At 49.7% G+C, this 12,936-nt stretch overlaps 1 protein-coding gene across 1 annotated transcript in view; it reads left to right on the top strand.

Annotated features, from left to right (window-relative positions):
• Positions 1 to 1,952: 1,952 nt before the first annotated feature.
• The window catches only part of LOC140199061 (ADP-ribosylation factor-like protein 13B), a 43,115-nt gene continuing 32,131 nt past the window's right edge, over positions 1,953 to 12,936 (top strand). The window contains 1 exon segment of the mRNA XM_072260510.1: positions 1,953 to 2,026. Coding sequence (XP_072116611.1) covers positions 1,968 to 2,026 — 59 coding nt within the window. The 5' untranslated portion in view covers positions 1,953 to 1,967.

The raw sequence follows: 12,936 nt of genomic DNA, 5'->3' as shown, positions 1-12,936 counted from the left end.
CCCGTGAGCACCCATTGGTCGTAGGCAGTGGGAGGTGGCAGGGAAGATGGCAGCCCCCATGTCTCGCACGTGGTGGCAGTGTGCGGGGAAGATGGCGACCTCCACGTCTCGCACGTGGCGCTGCTCAATCCCGCTTGCGGTTTTGACTTACAGACCTTGGCGAAGTGGCCCTTCTTTCCGCAGCTGGAACAGGTAGCTTGTCGGGCCGCGCAGTGTTTCCGGGGGTGCTTCTCCAGTCCGCAGAAGTAGCACCTCGCGGACTCGCGACTGGCGGCAGCCGAGGTTGATTCGCCGGCGGGTTGCGGGGTCTGCGGCGCCCACGAGGCCATCGGGAGATCGCGTGCCTGGAGAGCCTCGGAGTTATGCAGAGCGGCCTCCAACGTATCAGCCAGCTCGATCGCCGAACTTAGGGTAATATCGGCTTTTTCCAGCAGCCGCTGGCGCACGTACACTGACCTGGTCCCCGTGACGAAGGCGTCTCTCACTAGGAGTTCTGCATGCTGCGCCGCCGTCAGCTCCTGGCAATTGCAGGCTCGCACGAGTGTCTGTAGGGCCCGGACAAACTCAGCACTCGATTCCCCGGACCGTTGTTGCCGTGTCGCTAAGCGATGCCGAGCATAGATGCTGTTTATCGGCCGCAGGTATTGTCTTTTGAGTGCGTTTATCGCGCCATCGTAGTTCGGTTGGCTTCTGATCAGTGAATAAACCCGTGGACTGACCCTGGAGAGTAGAACTCTGTGCTTCGCTACGGGGTCGGTCGCTTTAATCTCCTCTGGATACGCTTCGAAGCAGGCCAGCCAGAGTTCGAAAGCGTTTCCAGCGTCAGGCATTTGCAGATCGAGGTCTAATTTTTCTGGTCTCAGAGCCTGTTCCATGTTTTAAAACGTACAGCGAATAAAATTGAAGCACCTTCAATTACTCCAAAAGACTGAGGTTTGGTAAAATACTGAAAGGCTTTTATTCGCTGTACAATACGACCTCCACAGTGAGTGTCTGCCCCTGGACTGAGGGGGAGGGGCAAGGCGAACACCTTTATACAGGACTCTGTGGGAGGAGCCACAGGGGCAGTCAGCAGAGGGGTGTGTCCAGACAGGTAACCGAGTTACAACATATATACGTGGTTTACCACAGAATGATGTTGGGGCTTTGGAGAGGGTACAGATGAGCTTTAGCAGGATACTGCTTGAATTGGATTACATTGCAATAGGAGATGTTGGACAAAATTGCGATGTTTTCTCTGGAATGGTGGAGGCTGAGGAGAGATCTTATAGAGGTTTATAAGATTATGAGAGGCGTAACTATGAGAGGCCAGTGTATTGTTCACAGGGTTGAAATGTCTCATACTAGAGGGCATGTATTTAATATGAGAAGGGGTAAGTTCAGAGGAGATACGCGGGGCTAGTGCTTTTACACAGAGACTGGAGGGTGCTTGGAGTGCACTGCTTGGGGTGATAGTGGAGCCAAGTACAATCATGGCATCCAAGAGGCTCTTATATAGTTGAATGAATGTGCAGGAAGTGGAAAAGTATGGCATTGTGTAACTTGGATAATTAATATGGAGATTTACCAGTAAATTAATCAAAAAATTATTCTTACTGGAAATCTGAAACAAAAACATAAATGCTGAGTATGTTCATTAGGTCAGGCAGTGACAGTGTTTTGTTTCTCTTTCCACTGATGCAACCTGATTTGCTGAGAATGTATACAGGTGTATTTTGCATTTGCCAACCTGGGTTGAAAGGGCTTGGTCATTAATGCCCAAACTAAAATTTAGTTTACATTTTCTTCATACTTTAAACTTTAGTCATTTTTTTTGCTTGAAGTAGCATTGAATTTGTTATTTCTAATTTTGAAAGTGCTTTCTTGTAAATGAGTTGATGTAAGCTCTCTTTATTCTGTTGCAGATACTGATTTCTAGTTGGTTTATCTGCAGCTGAAGTTTGATCCTCCAGTATTTCAGAGGAGAAATGTTTAGTTTCCTGGCTAATTGTTGCTGCTGGCTGAAACGTTGGAGAGAACCTGTCAGGTATGATTTTAAATTTGCTTTGACTGAACTTCTTGTCAACAACGCTACATGATTGATCTATGTACAATTGGATTGGAAAAGCAACTTCTCCTGAATGACAAGCTTCATTCTAATAAAGCCAAGGATATTTCCAAAATAAACTCCCCTCAAAAATGCATTTTTTTTCAAAAAGTTGCACAGCAATAATTCCTATCTGTATGTCAGACAGCAACATAAATTATACTATCAAAGGAAGGGAATTCACCATTTCTAACATTAAATATTTACCTAATATTCTAGTTGTGCTTCAGTGTCTTTAGCGCTCTCAGTTATTTGTTATCAATATAAGGTTGCTTGTGATTAATCTATTAATGTTGCTTAGATGTCTATGTGGTTAAAAACAAGTGGGTATGAATGGGGAATGGTAATTGTTCACCTCAAAATTAATATTAGCGTTAGGCACATAAGATACAAAAAGAGGGTACTGTAGCGGTGTGCTACACACAGCGCTAGAATAACCACACGGAGTCGGTGAGTTAGAGTTGCGATGAAAGAGATTTATTCAAACTTCGCTGCCTGCTTTAAAGCCTTCCCGTTCCCGCCCTCCCTGGGGCGGGACTGCTGTGGGGAAAGCATATTCCCAGACCCTTTCTGCGCGCGGGATTTTCCCCCTGCTGGTGAAGATGGCCTGGTGCCCTTTTTGGGGCCGGCTCTCTGCCTGCGCATGCTGTTGTGAGCTGGTTCGTGGGTGCCAGAAAGTGGGTCGCCACATAACCCCCCCCGCCCCAGAACCGGCGATACCTCCCCCAATGTCCACAGTCTGGATCAGCCTCTGTTTGGGAGGTCTGCCCCTGCGCCGCGGTGCCTGAGACTGGACCGGCTGCGCCAAGTCCACATGGGCCGGTTTGAGTCGGTCCACCGTGTAAACCTCCTCTCTGCTCCCAATGTCCAGCACGAACGTGGACCCGTTGTTCCTGATCACCTTAAATGGCCCCTCGTAGGGCCGCTGTAGCGGTGCCTGGTGTCCGCCCCGTCGTACAAAAAGAAATGTACAGTTCTGCAGGTCTTTGGGTACGCAGGTCGGGCTCTGTCTGTGCTGTGAAGTGGGGATGGGGGCCAGGTTACCGAGCCTCTCCCATAGTCTGTCCAGGACTGCTGTGGGTTCTTCCTCTTGCCCCCTTGGGGCTGGTATGAACTCTCCTGGGACAACCAGGGGTGCGCCGTACACCAACTTGGCCGACGAGGTGTGCAAATCCTCTTTGGGCGCTGTGCAGATTCCCAGCAGGACCCAGGGAAGCTCGTCCACCCAGTTAGGCCCCTCCAGGCGGGCCATGAGAGCCGACTTCAGGTGACGGTGGAAGCGCTCCACTAGTCCGTTCGACTGTAGGCAGTTGTGTGGTGTAGCTGAGATCCTAAAAGGTTGGCCAAAGCCGACCACAGGCTGGAGGTGAACTGGGCGCCCCTGTCGGAGGTAATGTGGGCCGGTACCCCGAAGCGGGCTACCCAGGTTGCGATCAGTGCTTGGGCGCAGGATTCGAAGGTGGTGCCGGTGAGCGGGACTGCCTCTGGCCATCTGGTGAACCGGTCTATCATAGTTAGGAGGTACCGCGCTCCTCGCAACACTGGCAGGGGCCCCACGATATCCACATGGATGTGGTCGAACCTCCGGCGGGTGGGTTCGAACTGTTGCGGCGGAGCCTTGGTGTGCCGCTACACCTTGGCCGTTTGGCACTGCGTGCACGTTTTGGCCCATTCACTGACCTGTTTACGCAGTCCATGCCACATGAACCTGTTGGCGACCAGCCGGACGGTTGCCCTGATGGAGGGGTGCGCTAAGTTGTGAATGGACACGAAAACCCGCCGGCGCCAGGCTGCTCGGACGATGGGGCGGGGTTGGCCGGTAGCTACGTCACATAGTAGGGTCCTCTCACCTGGGCCTACGGGGAGGTCTTGGAGCTGCAAACCGGAGACTGCAGTCCTGTAAGTGGGGATCTCAGCGTCTGCCTGCTGTGCCTCTGCCAGCGCTGCATAGTCCACCCCCTGGCACAGGACCTGTATGGTAGGTCTGGATAGTGCGTCCGCCATGACGTTGTCCTTTCCCGAGACATGCCGGATGTCCGTCGTGTACTCGGAGATGTAGGACAGATGTCGCTGCTGGCGGGACGACCAGGGGTCGGACACCTTCATGAACGCAAAGGTAAGCGGTTTGTGGTCTGTGAACGCGGTGAAGGGCCTACCTTCTAAGAAGTACCTGAAATGCTGGATTGCCAGGTATAGTGCCAATAGCTCCGGGTCGAAAGCACTGTGTTTGAGTTCAGGTGGTCGTAGGTGTTTGCTGAAGAACGCCTGGGGTTGCCAGCGGCCCTCGATGAGTTGTTCCAGCACTCCACCAACCGCTGTGTTGGATGCGTCCACCGTGAGGGCAGTAGGAACGTCCGTTCTCGGGTGCACTAGTATCGCGGCGTTTGCCAAGGCTTCTTTGGTTTTAACGAAAGCGGTTGCGGCCTCTTCATCCCAGGTAATGTCCTTGCCCTTACCCGACATTAGAGTGAACAGAGGTCGCATGGTTCGGGCTGCTGAGGGGAGGAAACGGTGGTAGAAATTCACCATACCCACGAATTCCTGCAGGTCTTTGATTGTGTTGGGTCGGGGGAAGTTGCGGACCGCGTCTACCTTGGCGAGTAGCGGGGTTGCCCCGTCTTTAGTAATCCTGTGGCCCAGGAAGTCGATGGTGTCGAGTCCGAACTGGCATTTGGCTGGGTTGATTGCAAGGCCGAATTCGCTCAGGCGGGAGTAGAGCTGGCGGAGGTGGGACAGATGCTCCTGCTGACTACTGCTGGCTATGAGGATGTTGTCCAAATAGACGAATGCAAAGCCCAGGTCGCGTCCCACCGCGTCCATTAGCCGCTGGAAAGTCTGTGCGGCATTCTTTAGACCAAACGGCATTCGGAGGAATTCGAAAAGTCCGAACGGGGTGATAAGTGCTGTTTTGGGGATGTCGTCTGGATGTACAGGAATTTGATGGTATCCCTGGACGAGGTCTACCTTGGAAAAGATCCTTATGCCATGTAGGCTTGCTGCGAAGTCTTGAATGTGCGGCACAGGGTAGCAGTCTGGCGTTTTAGCCTCGTTCAGTCTGCGGTAGTCACCGCATGGTCTCCAGCCCCCCGTTGCCTTGGGCACCATGTGAAGGGGGGAGGCCCATGGGCTGTCGGACCGTTGTATGATCCCCAATTCCTCTTGAACTCCTCCTTCGCCAGTCGGAGCTTGTCCGGGGGAAGCCTTCGAGCACGGACATGGAGGGGTGGTCCCTGGGTCGGGATGTGGTGCTGTACTCCGTGTCTGGGCATGGCTGCCGTGAACTGCGGTGTCAGTACTGATGGGAAATCCGCCAGGACCCTGGTGAATTCGTCGTCGGACAGCATGATGGAGTCCAGGTGTGGGGCTGGCAACTGTGCTTCACCCAGGGAGAAGGTTTGAAAAGTCTTGGCGTGGACTAATCGCTTCCCTTGCAGGTCGACCAGCAGGCTGTGGGCTTGCAGAAAATCCGCCCCCAGGAGTGGTTGGGCCACGGCGGCCAGTGTGAAGTCCCACGTGAACCGGCTGGAGCTGAACTATAGCCGCACCGTGCGGGTGCCGTAGGTTCGTATTGTGCTGCCATTTGCAGCCCTCAGGGTGGGTCCCGGTTCTCTGTTGCGGGTGTTGTAACTCGTTGGAGGTAAGATGCTGATCTCTGCTCCGGTGTCGACCAAAAAGCGGCGTCCCGACTGCTTGTCCCAGACGTACAGGAGGCTGTCCTGATGGCCAGCCGCCATAGCCATCAGCGGTGGCTGGCCCTGGCGTTTCCCGAGAATTTGCAGGGTGGTCTACAGCAACGGGCCTCTGTGCCCCACCGCTGGTGGTAGAAACACCATTGTGCGTTGGGCTCCTCACTCCCATCGCCGGGTTTTGTAGGCTCTGCTGCCGGGCCTGGTCTGGTCTGTCGTTGGGCACGCGGCTTGGTGATCTGTGCGATGGGCGCCCCTCTCTCTTTCCTGGCATTCCACAGCACATCTGCCCGGGCCGCCACCTCCCGGGGGTCACTGAAATCTGTGTCGGACAGCAGCAGGCATATGGCCTCGGGCAGTTGCTCTAGGAACGCCTGCTCAAACGTGAGGCAGGGTTTGTGTCCTTCAGTCAGGGCCAGCATTTCGTTCATTAATGCTGACGGCGGCCTGTCTCCCAAACCATCCAGGTGCATTAAGCAGCGTGCTCGTTCGCGCCGTGAGAGTCCGAAAGTCCTTATGAGCAGGGCTTTGAATGCTGTGTATTTGCCGTCCTCCGGGGGCGACTGTATAAACTCCTCAGCTTGTGCAGCTGTCTCCTGGTCGAGTGAGCTCAGCACGTAGTAGTAGTGAGTGGACTCCGAGGTTATCTGCCAAATGTGGAATTGTGTTTCTGCTTGTTTGAACCATAATTGGGGTCGCAGCGTCCAGAAGCTTGGCAGTTTTAACGAAACTGCGTGAACAGATGCAGCGTTGGTCATCTCTGGTCCAAATATCGTTTGGGCCGTCGGGGTCACCAATTGTAGCGGTGTGCTACACACAGCGCTAGAATAACCACACGGAGTCGGTGAGTTAGAGTTGCGATGAAAGAGATTTATTCAAACTTCGCGGCCTGCTTTAAACCCTTCCTGTTCCCGCCCTCCCTGGGGCGGGACTGCTGTGGGGAATGCATATTCCCAGACCCTTTCTGCGCGCGGGATTTTCCCCCGCTGGTGAAGATGGCCTGGCGCCCTTTTTGGGGTCGGCCCTCTGCCTGCGCGCGCTGTTGTGAGCCAGTTCGTGGGTGCCAGAAAGTGAGTAGCCACAGTACCATGAATGCTGACAATAGAATAATTTGTTTTCAATCATCATTTTTGTTTAACACTTAAATTATTTTTTATGCATGGAAGAACTGGGTTATGAGCACAGTGAGTAAATTTTTCTGTGGGTTGAATGCTACAATTTGTTTCTCTTTCTTATCTCCAGCGAAATTGGACATTCTCCCACATCTGTACTAACCTGGTGCAGATGCAAGTCTTCAACTGTCTTGGTTCACCTTTTCCTAATACTTTAGTATTTCCATCCCCCATCAAAAAGGTGTTAAGTCTCCACATTTTCTCTTTTAGCTCCTCCCACTTTCTCCAAACTCGGGGTGTAGCCCTCAGGGCCGTATTTAGTGGTGCCGGGGCCCCTGGGCTGGAGGCCCTGATGGGCCCCTGCCGACACCGTAAAATGCTACTGTACCAAGCAAAAAAAAGGCAAGAACAAGAGCAAAGGTCGTACTGGTCTAAATATCAAAGCTGATCCTGCATTTCTAAATTTCTGTATGTGCGCCTTCAAAAACGGGCCAAACTCACTTAATACCTCTAGAATGCCCATGTAGTTGCCGTTACAGGCCTGCCAAATATGCCACTGGAACCTTCGATAGCCAGTCCACTCTCGATCAAAAACTTCACAACCAACACCTCTCTTCTCAATACGTCGGTCCAGTAGACACACTCTGACTCGAACTGTTTTTGCAGTTCTGTATCTATTCTTCCGCTGTCAGACGCTAGTGTAACATAGGTCAGTATTGTTTTCCTGGGTGTTCGCTATTTTCATGCTCTCCTATGCGCTCAGCGGCATGTTTCCAGTCGCTAAAGCCAGTTTCGAAGATGGACTGACAGTTACCATCACTGAAGATGCAGCATGCAAAACAAAACACACAGCCAGTGGAAGGGGAATATAAGAGCCATTGCCTTGATACATACTCACCATTTACCAGCTTCTGAAAGTGAAATTTGGAGAAAAAACCTCTCTGCTGTTTGTCTACTCATTCCGAAGCTTTGATATCCACATCGTTATTCTGGCAGGACTCCGGGCCTTTCTGAGCCCAGTACACTCGGACTGGATCATCTAACGTTTCCTCTCCCCAGCAGGCAGGATCAGTGCTGTAAGGATCCTTAGTAGTGGTAACGTTAACATTAATGGTTAATGTTAATTAAAGGTTAATGACTTGGTTGTTCGGAGGCCTCTGTGGTCGGGAATCCCAAAGTCATGCTCTCTGCCTCTTCAACGTTAGCTGCTGACTGTGGCAAGGACGGTGGTCCTGTGCTAACGCTGGTGCTAACGCTAGCTGTTGAACAAGTCTCCATTTGTCCACCGGTCTCAGACTGTGTCAAGAGCGATGGTACTGCTGTATCATCGAGAACAGGTTAAAAAAATTCAGTCAATTTCAGTGTCTTTTTTAATGCTTCTTTGTCACAGTCCTCTTGTTTCTTTTTTCTTTTCTGTGCTCCACTCTCGTATTTTTTTTGTTCGCCATGATGATAGCTACCTATTTTGGGCCCCTCTGCAGCTCTGGCCCCTGGGCTGCAGCCCAGCCTAGCCCTGCCTAAAGTCCGGCCCTGGTAGCCATGGGCACCCAGATGGGCCCCAGCTATGCCTGCCTTTTCATTGGCTATGTCCATTTTCCAACCCTTCCCTGGTAATGCTCCCAAGTGCTTTCTGCTCTACATTGATGACTGCATTGGTGCTGCTTCATGCACCCATGCTGAGCTCATCAATTTCATCAACTTTGCCTCCAGCTTCCACCCTGCCATTAAATTCACTTGGTCCAGCTTCTTGATTCATCCCTCCTCCTCCACCCACCTGGCTTCACCTGTCACCTTCTTCCTTCCTCTCCCTCCGCCATCCTATTCTAGCATTTTTCCACTTCCTTTCCAGTCCTGATGAAGGGTCTCAACCCAAAACATTGACTATTGATTCACTTCTACAGATGCTGCTTGACCTGCTGAATTCCTCCAGCATTTTTTATGTGTTACTTTAGTGCTGATTTGATCTCATTCAGTGAACTGCTGACACTCTGCCTCTGGTATGTCCAAACAGCCTTTGACAGAAGATAAGACTTCATCAGTTTTGTCTCGTCGAGGCTGTAAGAGTTTTTATGCTTGTTTGGTCATCAAAGGTATTTAAAAATAATTAATCATTTTAACAATTCAAAGAAATTAATTAAAAAATACATTTTATTTGCAGAATAGGAATCTCCATTCAGATTCATGGGTATTTCTATCTTATAACAGGTTTTTTTTAATATAATTTTTATTGAGTTTCAAAGTAAATACATGGGAAAAAATATATCTACCCTCCCCCCTCCCCGCCGATATATACTACTACCTAAAAAGAAGAAAAAGAAAAAAAAAGGGAACCGCCTGAATATTGGAAGGTTTGCACATGCTCCATGGGATTAAAAATAAATTTAATATATATTTGTTACTTTCCCCAAGGAACCAAGATCTTTATCATCGGAGCTATAGATAAGGGCTCCAAATATTCAAAAATGTTTCATATTTATCTCTTAAAATCTAAAACATTACTTAGCTTCTCAACTGTCATAGTTCCCTGGGGAATCTCTTGAACTTCACCATGTTGCTATGTGTTTCCCTCCCAATCATCCAGGCAGAAAGAAAACAAAAATACAAAAAAAGAAAAAAAACAAAATACCCCCTCACTAATGTTGTGAATGAAAAGGTACACAACACTACCCCCCTCCATTGTGTGGGTCGTGGCTATTGCCATGTTGCACACATGAATAACGTAGCCATTGGTCAGTGTTTCTTCCAGCTCCCCCGTAACAAAAAAATTGTATATATATAAGAAAAATTAATGTCATTATTCCCAACTAATATTCCTCAAATTTTAACCTTTCTTCCCCTCCCTAATATAATTAATAATATATTTATATATTCATCCACCTAAAAATCCAACAGGCCTAATCCTTGATCCAGTCTTCATCTTCAATCCATCTCGCTCCCCTAAGTTTGTTCTTATATCTGGTGAATCTTCAAAGAATCTCACACAAACTCCTCCGCTTTCTGGTAATCGTTAAAAAATCTTTTTTCTCCACCAGCCAGAAAAATCTTCAAGGTTGCAGGATAACGCAATATAAATCGATAACCGTGATCCCATAGGGCTTTTTTTTACTGGATTAAATTTCTTCCTTCTCTTCAAAAGTTCATAACTTATATCAGGGTAGAAAAAAATTTTCTTCCCTTCTATCATCAGTGGCCCTCTTCTCTTCTTGGCAGCTTGGGCAGCCGCCTGTAGAATCCTTTCTTTGTCTTGGAATCTTAAGAATTTTATTAAAATTGATCGTGGATATTGGTCATCTTGTGGTTTTGGTCTTAGAGCTCTTCTTCTTTCATTTGCAAGGTTTTCGGGATCCATTTTTGAAAAAATTCTATTGGATTATCCCCCTCTATACCTTCTTTAAGACCAACAATTTTAATGTTATTATGTCTACTAAAATTTTCCAACACGTCCACTTTCTCCAAGAGTTGATTTCTTTCCATGTTCCAGACAATCGCATCATTTTCTGTTTTTTCCACTCTATCGTTAATATGCTCCATTGTTCTTTCCATCTTCTGAAGTTCCTTATCCATTTTATCCTGTCTTTTCATAGCTTTATCATAGCACATCTTCACGTCTCTAAGCTCTGTTCTTAATTTTCTTAGTTCAGCCGTTAATTGCAATAAGGCCTCTCTTATGTCTCCGTCGTCTCCTTTACTTCCAATCTCTTCCAGTCCTTCCTCCTCTTCTTCATCTGTATTCTCTGCGGAATCCAGTTCTGACTCCGAGTCACTTTCAGTTGCAGTGGCCGTCGGTTCTTGTAGTTTATGTTGTGTCGATATGCGCATGCGCAGTTCCGGTATCGTCTTCCGAGCGACCGCTACCGTTGCTCCCTGTTCTTCTACGCCAGAGATAAAATGCGTCTCCTCCGAAGGAGATCCAACCTGAATCCGAGGCTCCATCGCTGCAGTAGGCCCTTTTTTTTCCCCATCTCGCGGCGACTTCGTAACAACAGCAACACACATAAAAGTTGCTGGTGAACGCAGCAGGCCAGGCAGCATCTCTAGGAAGAGGTGCAGTCGACGTTTCAGGCCGAGACCCTTCGTCAGGACTAACTGAAGGAAGAGCTAGTAAGGGATTTGAAAGTTGGAGGGGGAGGGGGAGATCCAAAATGATAGGAGAAGACAGGAGGGGGAGGGATGGAGCCAAGAGCTGGACAGGTGATTGGCAAAAGGGATATGAGAGGATCATGGGACAGGAGGTCCGGGAAGAAAGACAAGGGGGGGGGACCCAGAGGATGGGCAAGAGGTATATTCAGAGGGACAGAGGGAGAAAAAGGAGAGTGAGAGAAAGAATTGTGTATAAAAATAAATAACAGATAGGGTATGAGGGGAAGGTGGGGCATTAGCGGAAGTTAGAGAAGTCGATGTTCATGCCATCAGTTTGGAGGCTACCCAGACGGAATATAAGGTGTTGTTCCTCCAACCTGAGTGTGGCTTCATCTTTACAGTAGAGGAGGCCGTGGACAGACATGTCAGAATGGGAATGGGATGTGGAATTAAAATGTGTGGCCACTGGGAGATCCTGCTTTCTCTGGCGGACAGAGCGTAAATGTTCAGCAAAGCGGTCTCCCAGTCTGCGTCGGGTCTCGTCAATATATAAAAGGCCACATCGGGAGCACCGGACACAGTATATCACCCCAGTCGACTCACAGGTGAAGTGTTGCCTCACCTGGAAGGACTGTTTGGGGCCCTGAATAGTGGTAAGGGAGGAAGTGTAAGGGCATGTGTAGCACTTGTTCCGCTTACACGGATAAGTGCCAGGAGGGAGATCAGTGGGGAGGGATGGGGGGGGATGAATGGACAAGGGAGTTGTGTAGGGAGCGATCCCTGCAGAATGCAGAGAGAGGGGGGAGGGAAAGATGTGCTTAGTGGTGGGATCCCGTTGGAGGTGGCGGAAGTTACGGAGAATAATATGTTGGACCCGGAGGCTGGTGGGGTGGTAGGTGAGGACCAGGGGAATCCTATTCCTAGTGGGGTGGTGGGAGGATGGAGTGAGAGCAGATGTACGTGAAATGGGGGAGATGTTTTTACGCAGGGAGTGGTGAGTGCGTGCTGATGGTGACGGTGGTTGAGGCAGATACATTGGGATCTGCTAAGAGACTCTTGGATAGGTACATAGAGCTTAGAAAAATAGAGGGCGAAGGGTAACCCTAGGTAATTTCTAAAGTAAGTACATATTTGGCACAGCTTTGTGGGCCAAAGGGACTGTATTGTGCTGTTGAACGCAGCAGGCCAGGCAGCATCTCTGGGAAGAGGTACAGTTTTGGGCCGAGACCTTTCGTCAGGACTATCTGAAAGAAGAGCTAGTAAGAGATTTGAAAGTGGGAGGGGGAGGGGGAGATCCGAAATGATGGGAGAAGACAGGAGGGGGAGGGATGGAGCCAAGAGCTGGACAGATGATAGGCAAAAGGGGATACGAGAGGATCATGGGACAGGAGGTCTGGGAAGAAAGACGGGGGGGGGGACCCAGAGGATGGGCAAGAGGTATATTCAGAGGGACAGAGGGAGAAAAAGGAGAGTGAGAGAAAGAATTGTGTATAAAAATAAATAACAGATAGGGTACGAGGGGGAGGTGGGGCATTAGCGGAAGTTAGAGAAGTCGATGTTCATGCCATCAGTTTGGAGGCTACCCAGACGGAATATAAGGTGTTGTTCCTCCAACCTGAGTGTGGCTTCATCTTTACAGTAGAGGAGGCCGTGGACAGACATGTCAGAATGGGAATGGGATGTGGAATTAAAATGTGTGGCCACTGGGAGATCCTGCTTTCTCTGGCGGACAGAGCGTAAATGTTCAGCAAAGCGGTCTCCCAGTCTGCGTCGGGTCTCGTCAATATATAAAAGGCCACATCGGGAGCACCGGACACAGTATATCACCCCAGTCGACTCACAGGTGAAGTGTTGCCTCACCTGGAAGGACTGTTTGGGGCCCTGAATAGTGGTAAGGGAGGAAGTGTAAGGGCATGTGTAGCACTTGTTCCGCTTACACGGATAAGTGCCAGGAGGGAGATCAGTGGGGAGG

This window comes from Mobula birostris, chromosome 6 (genome assembly GCF_030028105.1).
Source record: "Mobula birostris isolate sMobBir1 chromosome 6, sMobBir1.hap1, whole genome shotgun sequence".
NCBI classification, from domain to species: Eukaryota; Metazoa; Chordata; class Chondrichthyes; order Myliobatiformes; family Myliobatidae; genus Mobula; species Mobula birostris.
Note: the sequence above shows the minus strand (reverse complement) of the source record. Positions and strands in the feature narration are given on the sequence as shown.